The sequence below is a fragment of the Oncorhynchus keta genome, chromosome 19, assembly GCF_023373465.1.
Source record: "Oncorhynchus keta strain PuntledgeMale-10-30-2019 chromosome 19, Oket_V2, whole genome shotgun sequence".
Classification (NCBI taxonomy): Eukaryota; Metazoa; Chordata; class Actinopteri; order Salmoniformes; family Salmonidae; genus Oncorhynchus; species Oncorhynchus keta.
In genome coordinates this window covers 39063076-39082067 of record NC_068439.1, presented here as the reverse complement: position 1 = coordinate 39082067, position 18992 = coordinate 39063076, and the positions used below count along the sequence as shown (strand labels likewise).

Here is an 18992-nt window from a genome sequence, read left to right as displayed (position 1 = left end):
GGGTGATTTTTCTCCATCTGCTTCAGGCTGAATATGGAATGCGATTTGTGATGTGCCCTTATGTTTGGCTAATTTTCCCAGAGACCATTGTTTACCACTTTTCACAAGGAGAGCTGGGGAAACTTAATGAATATTAGCCCAGTCCAAAACCAGTGATTATCTAACATTAGTTTGTTATTTACCATTACACGCACTACCCGTTAAGTTTTATAATGTACATTTTTATTCCAAAATAGTGCTAAACAAAATGATCAAATGTAAACTTTAATACACATCCCCCAGTTAGACCACCATGCATCTCTGGGAACCAATTAAGACTAACTTAATTTTCTGTGGTAGTACATTAACTGGGTAAATCGGGGTTTTAAAAATCATAAATTGTGCATTAGATTCATCAGCAGGATGGTATTGATATGATAGGAATGATCAGTGCAATAGTTGTGCCCATGCCAACTTAAGTGTCAGAGCATAGGTAGCTAGGTGTATTTAGCGCAGGTAAGGCACTAGTTTGGCATTGAACCACTCCCTGGTGAACTGGAGGTGATCTCCTTCTGTACCCAGGAAGTCCAGCTTTCCAGCTGCATCCATCGCTGCCAGTCCCAGACGATCCTGAAAATAAATTCCACGTATCAATATCACATTACAATATGAGTCGAATACATGAAAAATTGTGGACACCTGCTTGTCATGCATCTTTGGAATGATTCCAAAGTTCTGGGCATTAATATGGAGTTGGTCCAGGTAGTTTTCTCCTGGCATCCGCCAAACCCAGATTTGTCCATCGGACTGCCAGATGGTGAAGCATGATTCATCACTCCAGAGAACGCGTTTACACTGCTCCAGAGTTCAATGGCGGCGCGCTTTACACCACTCCAGCCAAAGCTTGGCATTGCGCATGGTGATCTTAGGCTTGTGTGAGGCTGGAAACCCATTTCATGAAGCTCTCGACAAACAGTTATTCTGCCGATGTTGCTTCCAGGGGCAGTTTGGAATTCTGTAGCGAGTGTTGCAACCGAGGACAGACGATTGTTACACGGTACGTGCTTCAGCACTTGGCGGTCCTGTTCTGTGAGCTTGTGTGGCCTACCACTTCGCGGCTGAACTGTTGTTGCTCCTAGACATTTCCACTTCACAATAACAGCACTTACAGTTGACCGGGGCAGCTCTAGCAGGGCAGAAATTTGACGCCCTGACTTGGTAAAAAGGTGACATCCTATGACAGTGCCACGTTGAAAGTAACTCTTTAGGAAGGCCATTCTACTGCCAGTGTTTGTCTATGGAGATTGAATGGCGGTGTGCTTGATTTTTTTCGTCAGCAACGGTTGTGACTGAAATAGCCGAAACCATTAATTTGAAGGGCTGTCCACATACTTTTGTATATACTGTATAGTGTACATGTCTGTGTTTGAAGATGACTAAACATGATGGGGGTTTTACCTCTTTATAGAGAACACTCTCCTGAAGCGTCTCGGTCTCTTTTGCCTGACCCGCTTTCAGAAAACCAAACCACTATAACAAATAGATTGCATACAAAATACATATTGCCTATTAGCATCAGTAATTACAGTGTAGGAGGAGGACAGTACAGCAAGAGAGGTTGTCACAATGTGTCCAGTATTTACCTCAGTGTCAGCTGGATCCACAACACTGTCCTGCAAGAACTTGACCATCACAAACTTGTCCAGCAGCTGGAGGTTCTTCTTGTAAGTCTCGTTCACCACCTATGGGGTGAAAGGCAGCAGATGAATGGAATGGAATTGGAATACAGCGATGGAGAGTTCTCAGGAGAATATTGAATATAAACAGCCCTGTATGGAGCAATCAAATAACGTCTGATTCTGAAAATATATACTAACACCATACTAGAGCCATACTAACCCGCTCCTGATTGATATCAGCCAGGAAGAGGCTGTGTTTTTTGTACAGGTTGTCGTTCAGTGGGTCGTGCCAGTACTGTGCCTGCACCAAGCTGATAAAGACAAGGATTCCAAATGACTCACTGGATAACAACCACACAATACACAAAGCCCTTTCTCTTTGTACCTCGTCTTAAAACGTACAGTAACCATGTCATAACATACTGTTGATCTGGATATTGCTGATTCGTCTCAAACATAAGAATTGCACTCTGAAAGAGTTGAAATATAGTCTACACTTGCTGTTTTTGAGTTGTAAAGAAATTCTACACTCACTGTTTTTGCACAATATCGGTGTAGGCTCCTGAGTTGAATTTCTTGCGAATCCAGTCACAGATATGGGAGCTTTCTCCAGGGCATTTAGGGAGACCATACACCCCTGTGAATGTGGAGAATGGGATAATTTCAAAACTGTCAGGAAGTGGATGAAAGACAATGAAAAGAGACAAGGCAAGAGATTATGTCACTGTTGCCATGGTGCTGTTACCTTGTTGTTGTCCCCCAACAGAGATCAGGGTCTTCATTGGAGGAGATGGACAGCGCTGCGCCACTGCCCTCCTGGGGGAGAACTGAGAATTACAGCTTCTTGTCTCATGTATAAAGTACTTTTACTTTGGGCAACTCTGCAGGCTTTTGATCCACCTCCGCTCTAAGACACCTGGTTGAACAACATTGGTTGAATAAGTTTGCAAGTGTTGGGCTGGAATTGGCACATACAGCAGCTCTAATTCATGCAAAAAATAAACATTCAAAAAGCATTCTGAGAGGCTTTGTGAGTACGGACCCAGAGACACTACTTACAGGAACTGTCCTCCCTGGGAGAAGCCCATGGCATTGTAGCCATCCTTCAGTTTGGGATCCTGGGCCAGCTGGCTGCACACCATGGACACCTGCTCATTGACATCCATGAAGAAACCATTCGCTGTGTCCTGAGGGTTAGATATGAGGATGTTCATGTTGGGACAGTAAGAGTGTTGACAAACAGAAACACCACATCTCAAAGAATAGGTCACGGGTGAGTGATTTTAGCCTGCAAGGGCTGGCATGGATGCAGGCTTTTGCTCCAGCCACACAGTAGGGAAAGGGGATACCTAGTCAGTTGCACAATTGAATGCATTCAACTGAAATGTGTCTTCTGGGGGGGGTGTATTATTACTTGCAGTAATACACCCAATTCTACTTATGAAATTCAATCAAAGCTTTCATTAGTAGAATCAGGCTTGGCTGGAGCAAAGGCAAAGCATTCACACCGGTCACCTGTCCACCACAGATTGGAAAGTACCTGAATGACAGTCTTGCCAATCATTAGTGACAGGACGTCAATTCCAGGGATGGTTTCCTCGACCATCTTCTTTATGGAGCCCATGCTGAGAGGGTTGCAACAGCTGTCTCCTATGTACACGCCGAAACAAGAACCCAGATTCTCTATATGAAGAGCTTCATTCCAAAATGCTATTTTCAGAAATGTTGATTGGTTTGGTTTTGTTGTTTCAAGAAATTATGAAAGAGATTGGTGTGTTTTTTCACTATCTAATCATTGCACGGTGTTGTTCAATGACAGACAAATTGTGTTTTTTGCTAAATGTTACATATCCACCTCACTCTCAGAAAATTAAGTAGTACTAGGATTTACACAGTAAAATGTAACAAATAACTCAAAACAAATGGATAAAGAACTGATACATTTGTGACATGTTTAGGTGTTATTCAATACAGTAATATGAGCCTGTATGTAAAACATTTACATTTGACATTTGACTCATTTAACAGATGCTCTTATCCAGAGCCACTTACAGTAAGTGCATTCATCTTAAGATAGCTAGGTGAGACAACCACATATCACAGTCAAATTACAGGATACGAACAGTCCATTCCAGCTAAACAACACATATAAAGCATTTAGCAAAAAAATAAAATAAAATAAATTATAAATCCAAAACTCTGACAACTCAAAAGCAATCATTTCTGATGAAAAAACTGAATGTGAAAAAAATTGATTGATATAGAGTTTTGGGTGTAAAAAAACTATTCATATACACTAACTGCCATATCATGACTTATCTAAGGGACACATGCAAATATAGGAAGTGGCCATCAGTTCCTTGTTTTGCTCCTCTGCCAATCTTAGAAACCCCACTGCTGTATGTGAAAACATGATGTTGTTGCATTATGCATCTCAAGTGCTTACCCATTCCGTGCCACAGAACCAGAGGGAGGGTGGCATTGTCGGATCCGTGTACTGGGTTTAGGGCAAGTAACAGTAGTGGACCAGCCCCGAGGAGCAAGCTAAGAAATGTGGTCATCTTGAACCTTGAAATCAATGTAACGAAGAGGTCCAGGAAGTTAGTGAACGAACGATAAAAGTGTGAGTGTGATGTTATTTGCTGGACATGTGTTCAAATATGTTATTTCAACAGCCTGGCCCTGCCACTTAGTTTTTTTTTTAACTGAGTGATGGGGCTGGGGAAATGTATCTTCTCTCAGATGCATAGAGGTAGCAATGAATGCAAGGACTGACAGATTATGCCTTTAAAGCTGCGATTATTGTTTGGTAGGGGTTTTCCATGTTGTCAAATCATGATATATGGCTGTGTGAGCTTCACAAGAACAAAACAAAGCCAGAATGAACATCAACTACCCATTTTCCCAAAAGGTCTGACTGAGTCTATGACATCTTTGCATATCATGTGTAACTATGGGGCTGCAGATAGCCTAGTAGTGGTTAGAGCGTTGGGCCAATAACCGAAAGGTTGCTTGATCGAATCCCCGACAAGGTAAACATTTGTTGTTCTGCCCCTGAACAAGGCAGTTAACCCACTGTTCCTAGGCCGTCATTGTAAATAAGAATTTGCCAAGTTATATATATTTTAAACTAGCTACCTTACTTTCATAACAAACCAGCTAGCTAGGTTACTTTGCTACATTATAGACACCAGCACCATTTCTGGCTGGTCGTGTTTCACAGATAAAAACGAAAACTACACAATAAACTGCTACTTACTGTTCAGGAATGACCACCACTGAGCGCAATAACTTGTCACATTGCAACCAGGAAGGAACTTGGGAAATAACCATCGATTTCCAACTCATACGGAGCAGCTTGTTGCGCAATGTGTAAACTAGCTGCATGTATCTTGTGCTGTAGACTTAAGTGCAAATTCATATATACAGTCATTGGTGCAAATTCATAATCGCGTCACCAAAGAAAAATACGTTTTTGGTCATGTGACTACAGGTTTCTCCGAATCGTAAACACGCATATAGATTTTGCATATAGATTTTTGAGTCTATCCATGTGTAATGGGAATGTCATGGTGAATTAAAAAGTAGAGCAGTCGTTGATCACAAAATAATTTTGGTTTAGTTACAAATTGCAACATGGAGAAGCCTCCGGCACAGAAGCAGAGAAATTGTCTAACATGCCTCTTGGAGACAGGCCCTTTATATTCTAATCCGACAGTACCAAATGTTCTCTAAACATCATCCCGAGAGGCTTGTACGACGTCAAAACAAAAGACAGTGACTTTGCCAGCTGCTACAGAATCATACAGTGTGCATAATGTCATCAATACAATAAGAATCAATGTGTCCTCAGTCCTTGTACCTTCAGGAGCTCTGGTGTCAATCACTATCAAACGGTATGAGAAGAATCCATAACATTCAGTCACAAATCTCGTGACCATCAATTTATGAACAAATGTGTCACAAATAGAACATTGGTAATCATCATGATGAATTGCCTCTTTGAGGACATTCTAGTTTTCGGAATATTACAGAAAAGAAAAAACATAAATATGCTAAGCATTGTGTCAATCACTAAAAACTTCATTCACCTTAAATCTCACCTACACCATGTCAAGAGGTATTACATTACCTCATTCTATTCCACCCCCCTCATCAGCTGACCTGCTTAACATACATTCTCTGTTCCTCCAATGGTAACCTGGGAACGTTTTGTTTGTCTGCACATACACTAGGTTCACATCTGCTTTTGATCAGTCTGCACAAATCACAGTTTGAGTGGAGGAGAGGCCAAGTCTACTACTTTATTTCATTTAGTGGAAAGACCTATCATCTGAGATCAGATGTACTGCGTACTACTTGTCCAGCACTAAAAGAAGTAGCTATGAAAAATCATTGAAATCATACGTCTGTGACTGACTTTACGTAGGCCATTACTCACAGTCTGGTATTTGTTTCCCGTCTTGTTTTTTTTCTGCAGGGTCAACGTGGGATAATCCACACCACCAGCTACCGTTAAACTATTTGGAGCATCATCATCCCCATCATCATCTGAAGAAGAAGAAGAAGAATGTATATATGATGCTCTCCAGTCCGACGATCTAGGTCTAGAACCTCAATAACCGCAAGTGAATAACTAACTACCTGGTCCATCCAATCCAATTTGTGGTAATTGTTCAAACCTTTTTCTACTTCTAAACGTTCCTCGTTCCTTGTCATTGTTGCACAATCTCCTACGGATTTCTTTAAAGTCAGTAAATTGATGTCGTCTGGCTATTGTAGCTAAGGAACTAAATACTTTTTGATTGGCATGCTCGGCCAATTACATTGAACACCGTGAGGACCATCGACCTGCCTAGTCATGGTCATTCTCATATCCAAATCAAATCAAATCGAATTTGATTGCTCACATACACATATTTAACAGATGTTATTGCGGGTGTAGCGAAATGCTTGTCCAGCCTGTATCTGTAGTCTTAACCCGTCTGTGTGTATGTGTGTGTGCATACGTGCATGAGGCTGAATGTCCAGCAATTGCTCATGCTGACTCTTACCGTTTCTCTATCTAGCAGATTTTCTTAGGACACTATGGTTAGGTGACCTCAGATCACCCTCACTTCATTCCCCTCTCTGGCCGTCATCTGACTGGTGTTTGCAATGGCTTTGCAAAATGGATACTCCATCGACCCCTCCCCACTGGACGAGAGTGGAGATACTACACCCCTACTTAAAAAAGAAGTGGTAGATGTTGATGATTCAGGTGTCTTAACTTGTTTTGGTTACTCTTTTGCGTAGTCAGCATGAATGTGCCAGTCGTGCTTCGTTATGTAACTTCATTATGTAACGCTAACCTTCTGATTGTTGAATGAAGTCATATCAAGTGTTTTGTCAGTATGGGGCATTGATGTCAGTGGGGGACTAAGTGAACATTTGACCTACGTGGAAGTTCGGATTTGCCCCTATGATTTTGCTTATTACATCATAACTAACAGTGTGCTAGTGAAATATGTCATTTAAGTGTCATGTACTCCTCGTTAGCTAGAGTAGATTTACTACTAGCACTGTCTAAATAGTCATCTTTAAGTGTCATCTTCAGTCAAAGTGTTTTCAGATAGACTGTGAGGCGTGATTGGGCACATGTTGTCGTCGTGTCTAACAGTACCTCCACAATGTTGCTCTGCACGCTGCAATCTGGCCATCATGATGTTCTTTGGATTCTCCATCGTCTACGGTCTCCGTGTCAATCTAAGTGTTGCCATGGTCGCCATGGTCAATGGGACCAAAAGCCAACCATCTCTCAACAGCTCAGGTGGCCATGAGTGTCCAGTTTCCTCCCACGGCAATGGCAGCCAAACTCCAGACCAACCAGATGGGGTAAGTACCAGCTCTTCCCAAAGTATCAACAAGACCTATAGTAGTATACTCTACATGCATATTATATCATATATTATAGACTGGGTGGTTCGAGACCTGAATGTTGATTGGCTGACAGCCGTGGTATATCAGACCGTATACCAATGGTATAGCAAAACATTTATTGACTTATCTGGTTACGTTGGTAACCAGTTTATAATAGCAATAAGGCACCTCGGAGGTTTGTGATATATGGCCAATATACCACAGCAAAAGGCTGTGTCCAGGCACTCCTCGTTGTGTTGCGCATAAGAACAGCCCATAGCTGTAGTATATTGGCCATATACCACACCCCCCCTCAGGCCTTATTGCTTAATTATAGCACATATATTACAGTACATAAATAGGCTTCACACAAACATGATCCATGCATACTGGACATACTGCACATGCGAAGACACTCACAAACTCATACGTAACACTAATGCTCATTTACGTCTATCTCTCTCAGATACCTCTGTATTTGTGGGATTCTCTGACTCAGGGCCTGCTGCTGGGGGCGTTCTTCTTTGGCTACCTGGTGACGCAGATCCCCGGGGGTTACCTGGCCGGACACTTTGGGGGGAGTATCTTCCTGGGGGGAGGGGTGCTGGGCACCGCAGCCCTCACCCTCCTCACCCCCCTGGCAGCGCAGCTAGGACCCTACTGGCTGTTTGGCTTACGGGCACTGGAGGGCTTTGGGGAGGTAAGAGGCTTCATGTGTTCAGAGTAGGGGTCAATCTCATTCTGTCATCAGAAATTAACTGGATTAGTATTTGATTGTATAAACAACCGTATTTATCGTTTACATATAGCCATATGGTCATTCTTTTCCGTAAAACACTGAGGTATATTGTTAATTTCAGTGCCATAAGAATGGTTCATTTAAATCAGTGTGTATCGCTCTGTGTTTGTATGTCCTCAGGGGGTGACGTTCCCGGCCATGATGGCCATGTGGGCTCGCTGGGCTCCCCCTCTAGAGAGGTCTCGGCTTATGACCCTTTCGGGGTCAGGGGCCAACTTTGGGGCCTTTGTAGCCCTGCCCCTCACTGGCTTCATCTGTCAAAGTCTGGGCTGGCCAGCTGTCTTCTACATGTTTGGTGAGAGTTGGATAGCAATTACACCCCTCAAACCTATACATTCATTACACCCCTCAAACATAATACATTCATTACACCCCTCAAACATAATGCATTCATTACACACCTCAAACCTATACATTCATTACACACCTCAAACATAATGCATTCATTACACCCCTCAAACATAATACATTCATTACATCCCTCAAACATAATAAATTCATTACACCCCTCAAACATAAAACATTCATTACACCCCTCAAACATAATACATTCATTACATACCTCAAACATAAACATTCATTACACCCTCAAACATAATGCATTCATTACACACCTCAAACATAATACATTCATTACACCCTCAAACATAATGCATTCATTACATCCCTCAAACATAATACATTCATTACACCCCTCAAACATAATACATTCATTACATCCCTCAAACATAATACATTCATTACACCCCTCAAACATAATACATTCATTACATCCCTCAAACATAATACATTCATTACACCCCTCAAACATAAACATTCATTACACCCTCAAACATAATACATTCATTACACCCCTCAAACATAATGCATTCATTACACCCTCAAACATAATACATTCATTACACACCTCAAACATAATACATTCATTACATCCCTCAAACATAAACATTCATTACACCCCTCAAACATAATACATTCATTACACCCCTCAAACATAATACATTCATTACACCCCTCAAACATAATACATTCATTACACCCCTCAAACATAATACATTCATTACATCCCTCAAACATAAACATTCATTACACCCCTCAAACATAATACATTCATTACATCCCTCAAACATAATACATTCATTACACCCCTCAAACATAAACATTCATTACACCCTCAAACATAATACATTCATTACACCCCTCAAACATAAAACATTCATTACACCCCTCAAACATAATACATTCATTACATACCTCAAACATAATGCATTCATTACACCCCTCAAACATAAAGCATTCATTACACACCTCAAACCTATACATTCATTACACACCTCAAACATAATGCATTCATTACACCCCTCAAACATAATGCATTCATTACACACCTCAAACATAATACATTCATTACATCCCTCAAACATAATACATTCATGACACCCCTCAAACATAATGCATTCATTACACACCTCAAACCTATACATTCATTACACACCTCAAACATAATGCATTCATTACATCCCTCAAACATAAACATTCATTACACCCCTCAAACATAATACATTCATTACACCCTCAAACATAAACATTCATTACACCCTCAAACATAAAACATTCATTACATCCTCAAACATAATACATTCATTACATCCTCAAACATAATACATTCATTACACCCTCAAACATAATACATTCATTACACCCCTCAAACATAAACATTCATTACACACCTCAAACATAAACATTCATTACACCCTCAAACATAATACATTCATTACACCCCTCAAACATAAACATTCATTACACCCTCAAACATAATACATTCATTACATCCCTCAAACATAAACATTCATTACACCCCTCAAACATAATTCATTCATTACACCCCTCAAACATAAACATTCATTACACCCCTCAAACATAATACATTCATTACACCCCTCAAACATAATACATTCATTACACCCCTCAAACATAATACATTCATTACACCCTCAAACATAATACATTCATTACACCCCTCAAACATAATACATTCATTACATCCCTCAAACATAAACATTCATTACACCCTCAAACATAATACATTCATTACACCCCTCAAACATAAACATTCATTACACCCCTCAAACATAAACATTCATTACATCCCTCAAACATAAACATTCATTACACCCCTCAAACATAAACATTCATTACACACCTCAAACATAATACATTCATTACACCCCTCAAACATAAACATTCATTACACCCTCAAACATAATGCATTCATTACACCCTCAAACATAAACATTCATTACACCCCTCAAACATAAACATTCATTACACCCCTCAAACATAAACATTCATTACACCCCTCAAACATAAACATTCATTACACCCTCAAACATAATACATTCATTACACCCTCAAACATAATACATTCATTACACCCTCAAACATAAACATTCATTACACCCCTCAAACATAAACATTCATTACACCCTCAAACATAAACATTCATTACACCCCTCAAACATAAACATTCATTACACCCCTCAAACATAATACATTCATTACACCCCTCAAACATAAACATTCATTACACAAACATTCATTACACCCTCAAACATAATTCATTACACCCTCAAACATTCATTACATCCCTCAAACATAATACATTCATTACACCCCTCAAACATAATACATTCATTACACACCTCAAACATAATACATTCATTACACCCTCAAACATAAACATTCATTACACCCCTCAAACATAATACATTCATTACACCCTCAAACATAATACATTCATTACACCCCTCAAACATAAACATTCATTACACCCCTCAAACATAATACATTCATTACATCCCTCAAACATAAACATTCATTACACCCCTCAAACATAAACATTCATTACACCCCTCAAACATAAAACATTCATTACACACCTCAAACATAATACATTCATTACATCCCTCAAACATAATACATTCATTACACCCCTCAAACATAAACATTCATTACATCCCTCAAACATAATACATTCATTACACCCCTCAAACATAAACATTCATTACACACCTCAAACATAAACATTCATTACACCCCTCAAACATAAACATTCATTACACCCTCAAACATAAACATTCATTACACCCCTCAAACATAATACATTCATTACACCCTCAAACATAATACAAACATAAACATAAACATTCATTACACCCTCAAACATAATGCATTCATTACACCCTCAAACATAATGCATTCATTACACCCCTCAAACATAATGCATTCATTACACCCCTCAAACATAATGCATTCATTACACCCTCAAACATAATACATTCATTACACCCCTCAAACATAATGCATTCATTACATCCTCAAACATAAACATTCATTACACCCCTCAAACATAAACATTCATTACACACCTCAAACATAAACATTCATTACACACCTCAAACATAAACATTCATTAAACATAATACCCATCCTCAAACATAATACATTCATTACACCCTCAAACATAAACATTCATTACACCCTCAAACATAAACATTCATTACACCCTCAAACATAATGCATTCATTACACCCCTCAAACATAAACATTCATTACACCCTCAAACATAATGCATTCATTACACCCTCAAACATAATGCATTCATTACATCCCTCAAACATAATGCATTCATTACATCCCTCAAACATAATGCATTCATTACACCCTCAAACATAAACATTCATTACACCCTCAAACATAAACATTCATTACACCCTCAAACATAATGCATTCATTACACCCCTCAAACATAAACATTCATTACACCCTCAAACATAATGCATTCATTACACCCTCAAACATAAACATTCATTACACCCCTCAAACATAATTCATTCATTACACACCTCAAACATAATACATTCATTACACCCTCAAACATAATACATTCATTACACCCTCAAACATAATGCATTCATTACATCCCTCAAACATAATACATTCATTACACACCTCAAACATAAACATTCATTACACACCTCAAACATAAACATTCATTACACACCTCAAACATAAACATTCATTACACCCCTCAAACATAATGCATTCATTACACCCCTCAAACATAAACATTCATTACACACCTCAAACATAAACATTCATTACACCCTCAAACATAAACATTCATTACACACCTCAAACATAATGCATTCATTACACCCCTCAAACATAATACATTCATTACATCCCTCAAACATAATACATTCATTACACACCTCAAACATAAACATTCATTACACCCTCAAACATAAACATTCATTACACACCTCAAACATAAACATTCATTACACACCTCAAACATAAACATTCATTACACCCCTCAAACATAAACATTCATTACACCCCTCAAACATAAACATTCATTACACCCTCAAACATAAACATTCATTACACCCCTCAAACATAAACATTCATTACACACCTCAAACATAAACATTCATTACACCCCTCAAACATAAACATTCATTACATCCCTCAAACATAATACATTCATTACACCCTCAAACATAAACATTCATTACACCCCTCAAACATAAACATTCATTACACCCCTCAAACATAAACATTCATTACACACCTCAAACATAAACATTCATTACACCCCTCAAACATAAACATTCATTACACCCCTCAAACATAATGCATTCATTACACCCTCAAACATAAACATTCATTACACCCCTCAAACATAAACATTCATTACACCCCTCAAACATAAACATTCATTACACACCTCAAACATAAACATTCATTACACACCTCAAACATAATACATTCATTACACCCCTCAAACATAATACATTCATTACACCCCTCAAACATAATACATTCATTACACCCTCAAACATAATGCATTCATTACACCCCTCAAACATAATACATTCATTACACCCTCAAACATAATACATTCATTACACACCTCAAACATAATGCATTCATTACACCCTCAAACATATACATTCATTACACACCTCAAACATAATGCATTCATTACACCCCTCAAACATATACATTCATTACACCCCTCAAACCTATACATTCATTACACCCCTCAAACCTATACATTCCCCCTACACACACCATATCTGCATGTCTCTGCATACCCACATTTTCAGCTCTTATTCTGTTCTCCTGTGAAGTTTTCACACACATAATACCTTTCAATTTTTTTTTATCATTCACAATTCTTCTCTGCACACTCTCTTGTTCAGCACAAACACTGTACCTGCACAACCTTTTGCTTTGTGAAGATGTCAACAGAATCAAGCTTTTCTCTCACTCCGTCCCTCTGTCTCTCTCTCTCTCTGTCCCTCTTTCTCTCATCACCAGGGGGTGCTGGTTGCATTTGGGCAGTGTTCTGGTTCATTCTGGTGTCGGACCAGCCTGGCACTCATCCACGAATCAGCACAAGAGAAAAAGATTACATCATCAACTCCATAGGAAAAGGGGTAACAACAGTCTATCTGTGGTGTCCTTTACGGCCCTTTGTCATACATTTTGTAAACCGGTTCACAGTCAATCCACTTCCTCTCAACTCATTTCAATTTAATTCAAGGGGCTTTATTGGCATGGGAAACATATGTTAACAGGAGGATATTTTTCTCTGTTAAGATAATTTCCTTTTGAATTTCTAGCCAAATGTAAAATGTTACTGTTTTTAATAATTTAATGGAGTGAGTTAGGTCTGCTCTATCCCAAATTAGCATACCCCCTCTCTCTATCTTTCTCTCTTCTCTCTCTCTCTCTATCTCTCTCTCTGGCTCCTAACCCAGGGTGGTGCCCATGGCTGGTCAGTGCCTTTGTTGCCCATGATGCTCTCTGTTCCCCTGTGGGCCATCATTGTGTCTCAGATGTGTGCCAACTGGGGTAACTGCATTCTGCTCACATCACTACCCACCTACATGGACACGGTGCTTCACTTTGACCTCCGACAGGTGAGACCCAAAGAAATCATATATTAAGTAAATACATCATTGATATATATGGACATATGATTTCTATGGATGACGCCTTAAGAGGAGAGCGAGAGTGTGAGATGCTCAATTCCAGTGCTGTAAAGGCCAGATAGGTATAAGTAATATGGTAAGAGCTCCACCTGGTGGTATTAGGCCCTGTAGGCAGGTGGTAGGACTAGAGAATGACTAAGATATCACGGTGTACAGGGATAGAACAGGAGTCTCGAGACTTGAATCGTGTTGGGTTGTAACCTAGGCCTATACCGTTCTGCTGTAGCATTGCTGTAATAAAACATTGGTGAAAGTGATGCCATGTTATCGGGATATTTTTTATTCCCGCAATGCAGTTGCAATCCTTTCTGTTGTTGTTTTTGTTGTCGGTGAATATTGTCTATTTCTTTCTGACTGTCTATATAGAATGCCTTTCTCTCAGCTCTGCCCTATCTGGGTGGCTGGGCCTTCTCGGTGATATCAGGTGTAGTAGCAGACCGCCTCCTGGAGAAGGAGCTGTTGAGTGTCACAGCGGTCCGCAAGATCTTCACTATCACAGGCAAGGAGGGGACTTTTATTTTGAAAGGAACCGGTCTCGGTTACTTATGGACTTTACCAGATGTTTGATTGATTGACTGGTTGAACATGCAACAGTTCTTTCGGGATTCTTTGGATGCTATTTCATGCAGCGGATATTTTAGTCTGTAGTAATATGTTTTGTAACCAAATATGAACTAATGGAGTATTACATTTGAGTTATTTAGAAGACGCTCTTATCCAGACGACCGACTTACAGTTAGAGTATCACGTAAACTGTGTACATGTTAATTGTGTGGATGGCCATACCTATGTGTTACTGTTAAATGCAGCGTTTGTACATTGACCGTGTATATTGACGTCACGGGAGGCTGCTGAGGGGAGAACGGCTCATAATAATGGCCAGAACCGAACAAATGGAACGGGCATCAAACACCTGGAAACCATGTCGTATTTGAGCTCGTCCTACTAATTGCCATAAGCCCGTTCTCCCCAATTAAGGAGACATCAACCTCCTGTGATTGATGCATATTGTTGACCCCTCCTCCCCCAGGTCTGCTGCTGCCTGCAGCGTTCCTGGTTGCTGTGGGCTACTCCGGCTGCAGTGGTGTGTTGGCAGTGACCTTCCTCACCCTCTCTTCAACTGCAGGAGGCACCAGTGCAGCCGGGGTCTTCATCAATCAGATAGACATTGCTCCACGGTGGGTGTTTAATCGATTTGCGAGGTCGTCACTTCACTTGTTTCTCTTCACTTCTCTCCCTTACTCACCCGTCTTTTCTGGCAAATGTTGGACCTTCACTGAACTTTCTCTCTCTTCCGCTCATTCTATCACACTCTACGTCACTGAGGACTGAAGAAGTCACTCGCATTGAACTTTCTCTCCCTTCCGCTCATTCTATCACACTCTACGTCACTGAGGACTGAAGAAGTCACTCACATTGAACTTTCTCTCTCTTCCGCTCATTCTATCACACTCTACGTCACTGAGGACTGAAGAAGTCACTCACATTGAACTTTCTCTCCCTTCCGCTCATTCTATCACACTCTACGTCACTGAGGACTGAAGAAGTCACTCACATTGAACTTTCTCTCTCTTCCGCTCATTCTATCACACTCTACGTCACTGAGGACTGAAGAAGTCACTCACATACTCACTGCTTTTTCACTGCTTTTGGATGTTTGGATGTTTTTGAATCTCTATTTTTCTCTCTCTCTTCCTCAGGTATGTGGGGGTGCTTTTAGGAATCACCAACACTTTCGGGACTATCCCAGGTGTGGTCGCTCCAATCATCACGGGTTACCTCACCAAAGATGTAAGCTTTCTGGTGACATTTCCTTCATAATCAAATGCATTCATTCTGTACTACTTTTAGAAATAATTAAATATTTGTAATATATCTACTTAAATACTGTAATAAAGTATTAGACCATGGCTGCGTTGACACAAGCAGCACAATTCTGATAGTTTAAAAAAAAGTATTGGTATTTGGACCAAACAGATCAGCTCTGGAAAAGAGCTGATGTGAAAAGAGCTGATGTGATTGGTCAAAAGACCAATTAGTGGAAGAAACATCAGAATTGGGCTGCTTGACGCGAGGAGTATGCAATTGAGATCTTCCCAATGGCTCATTTCTAAAAGTTACTGCAATCTTGAAGACTGTTATACATACGACTATGACCCATGTCCCCCCCTCCCTCCTGGAACAGCAATCCCTGGCGGGATGGAGGAGTGTGTTCTGTCTGTCAGCCGGGATCAGCGCCGTAGGAGCTTTCATCTTCACCTTGTTTGGGTCCGGGGAGGTCCAGAAATGGGCCCTGGTAGAGGTGGATCAGAAGCAGGCAGAAACAAAGAGAGACAGGTTCATCCCTACATGACAGATAAGACCTAAAGCAGGGTTCCCCAACTGATGGCCCACGGTGGTTTTATTTTGCCCCCCATGTTTTCTGAGCAAAAAATGTATAAAACAATATTATTCTTTATTTTTTAAATTTTCATTGTTGGACATAAAAACACCAGGAAATCAGCTCTGCGTCATTTTAATTTGGGAATTCTGTTCTCAAGTATTTCTGCACATAATAGAGAGGCAAGTGATCATATACAAATGTAAGCTTCGTTGGAAATGATTGTTTAAGTCTGTTTGGGCTCCTTGCGGTCAATTTGCAGTCGACAAATGATTTAAAATGATGTTCCGGCCCCCTGACTATCCGCTCAATAAAAGAAAATGTCCCTACGCTGAATCTAGTTGATGATCCCTGTCAGATATAAACTGACCTCAGGTTAACTCACCATCAGGTGGTTTTAAAAAGGATTGGGCCAGTGCATTCTCTTAGTACACTGTGTTGGGAATGGGACCCTTAATCAAATGCGGTATTCATAAGAGGATAAGGGACTTTTTTAAATGGCCTCTTTATTTTCCAAATGCCTTTCTTTAGTATTGTTTACAACCATCTGTTTCTGACCATGTTTTGTATTTACAGTTGAAGTCGGAAGTTTACATACACATTAGTCAAATACGTTTAAACTCAGTGTTTCGCAATTCCTGACATTTAATCCTAGTAAAAAATCCCTGTCTTAGGTCAGTTAGGATCACCACTTTATTTTAAGAATGTGAAATGTCAGAATAATAGTAGAGAGAATTATTTATTTCAAAGTTGACATACACTCAATTAGTATTTGGTAGCATTGCCTTTAAATGGTTTAACTTGGTTCAAATGTTTCAAGTAGCCTTCCACTGTCACGTTCTGACCTTAGTTCTTTTATTGTCTTTGTTGTAGTATGGTCAGGGCGTGAGTTGGGTGGGTTGTCTATGTTCGTTTTTCTATGATTTGGGATTGCTGTGTTCGGCCTGGTATGGTTCTCAATCAGAGGCAGCTGTCAATCGTTGTCCCTGATTGAGAATCATACTTAGGGAGCCTGGTTTCACTTTTGAGTTGTGGGTGTTTATTTTCCGTGTGAGTGCCACATGGGACTGTTTCGTTTTCATTTTGTGTAGTGTTCAGTTGTTCCATAAAAAATATGACGAAAACTTACCGCGCTGCGTTTTGGTCCTCTTCTCCTTCACCTCATTCCAACGACGAACGTTACATCCACAAGCTTCCCACAATAAGTTGGGTGAATTTTGACCCATTCCTCCTGACAAATCCGGTGAAACTGAGTCAGGTTTGTAGGCCTCCTTGCTCGCACACGCTTCAGTTCTGCCCACAAATTTTCTATAGGATTGAGGTCAGGGCTTTGTGATGGCCACTCCAATACCTTGACTTTGTTGTCCTTAAGCCATTTTGCCACACCTTTGGAAGTATGCTTGGGGTCATTGTCCATTTGGAAGACCCATTTGCGACCAAGCTTTAACTTCCTGACTGATGTCTTGAGATGTTGCTTCAATATATCCACATAATTTTCCTACCTCATGATGCCATCTATTTTGTGAAGTGCACCAGTCCCTCCTGCAGCAAAGCATCCCCACAACACGCATCCGCACAACATGACAACAAGTACCATCTTTGTCCCCATGTGCAATTGCAAACCGCAGTCTGGCTTTTTATATGGTGGTTTTGGAGCAGTGGCTTCTTCCTTGCTGAGCGGCCTTTAGGTTATGTCGATATAGGACTCGTTTTACTGTGTATACTGATACTTTTGTACCTGTTTCCTCCAGCATCTTCACAAGGTTCTCGCTATACACCAAGTCACTTGGCTCTGTCATAACCTCACATGGTCTCTCCTATCATTGCTATGCAGACGACACACAATTAATCTTCTCCTTTCCCCCTTCTGATGACCAGGTGGCGAATCGCATCTCTGCATGTCTGGCAGACATATCAGTGTGGATGACGGATCACCACCTCAAGCTGAACCTCGGCAAGACGGAGCTGCTCTTCCTCCCGGGGAAGGACTGCCCGTTCCATGATCTCGCCATCACGGTTGACAACTCCATTGTGTCCTCCTCCCAGAGCGCTAAGAACCTTGGCGTGATCCTGGACAACAAACACCCTGTCGTTCTCAACTAACATCAAGGCGGTGGCCCGTTCCTGTAGGTTCATGCTCTACAACATCCGCAGAGTACGACCCTGCCTCACACAGGAAGCGGCGCAGGTCC

The 18992-nt window shown here is 40.4% G+C and overlaps 2 protein-coding genes across 6 annotated transcripts; one reads left to right on the top strand and one right to left on the bottom strand.

Moving 5' to 3' along the window:
• Positions 1-200: 200 nt before the first annotated feature.
• LOC118398261 (palmitoyl-protein thioesterase 1-like) lies at positions 201-6248 on the bottom strand. 3 transcript variants are annotated; one of them, XM_052470553.1, is made up of 10 exons: positions 6100-6248; positions 4105-4226; positions 3199-3308; positions 2718-2845; positions 2404-2474; positions 2193-2295; positions 1879-1969; positions 1623-1721; positions 1438-1509; positions 201-609 (listed from the first exon to the last, which is right to left on the bottom strand). In XM_052470553.1, the coding sequence occupies exons 2-10, from the start codon at positions 4217-4219 to the stop codon at positions 487-489; spliced, it is 912 nt and encodes a 303-aa protein (XP_052326513.1). In that variant the 5' UTR covers positions 4220-4226; positions 6100-6248; the 3' UTR covers positions 201-486. The 3 variants fall into 3 exon arrangements, with proteins under 3 accessions (XP_052326513.1, XP_035649318.1, XP_035649319.1); XM_035793425.2 differs by lacking the exon at positions 6100-6248 and adding an exon at positions 4918-5082; XM_035793426.2 differs by lacking the exons at positions 1438-1509; positions 6100-6248 and adding an exon at positions 4918-5082.
• On the top strand, positions 4150-17129 carry LOC118398259 (sialin-like). Of its 3 annotated transcripts, none has more exons than XM_035793421.1 (12): positions 4150-4281; positions 6139-6326; positions 6728-6918; positions 7318-7532; positions 8023-8256; positions 8476-8650; positions 13744-13862; positions 14187-14348; positions 14787-14919; positions 15451-15598; positions 16121-16211; positions 16606-17129. In XM_035793421.1, the coding sequence occupies exons 3-12, from the start codon at positions 6816-6818 to the stop codon at positions 16771-16773; spliced, it is 1548 nt and encodes a 515-aa protein (XP_035649314.1). In that variant the 5' UTR covers positions 4150-4281; positions 6139-6326; positions 6728-6815; the 3' UTR covers positions 16774-17129. The 3 variants fall into 3 exon arrangements, with proteins under 3 accessions (XP_035649314.1, XP_035649316.1, XP_035649313.1); XM_035793423.2 differs by lacking the exon at positions 4150-4281 and adding an exon at positions 5850-6036 and having other exon boundaries at positions 6731-6918; XM_035793420.2 differs by lacking the exon at positions 4150-4281 and adding an exon at positions 5850-6036.
• The last annotated feature ends 1863 nt before the right edge of the window (positions 17130-18992 follow it).

Excerpts from the sequence above, each read along its gene's own strand:
- LOC118398261 (XM_035793425.2), bottom strand. The coding sequence starts at position 5,045 with ATGCAGCTAGTTTACACATTGCGCAACAAGCTGCTCCGTATGAGTTGG. Across the intron at positions 1,970-2,192 it reads ACCGATATTGTGCAAAAACA|CTTGGTGCAGGCACAGTACT; the intron begins GTGAGTGTAGAA and ends TGTCTTTATCAG. Across the intron at positions 610-1,437 it reads AGAGTGTTCTCTATAAAGAG|GATCGTCTGGGACTGGCAGC; the intron begins GTAAAACCCCCA and ends ATTTATTTTCAG.
- LOC118398259 (XM_035793421.1), top strand. The coding sequence starts at position 6,816 with ATGGCTTTGCAAAATGGATACTCCATCGACCCCTCCCCACTGGACGAG. Across the intron at positions 13,863-14,186 it reads TCAACTCCATAGGAAAAGGG|GGTGGTGCCCATGGCTGGTC; the intron begins GTAACAACAGTC and ends CTCCTAACCCAG. Across the intron at positions 15,599-16,120 it reads CAGATAGACATTGCTCCACG|GTATGTGGGGGTGCTTTTAG; the intron begins GTGGGTGTTTAA and ends TCTCTTCCTCAG.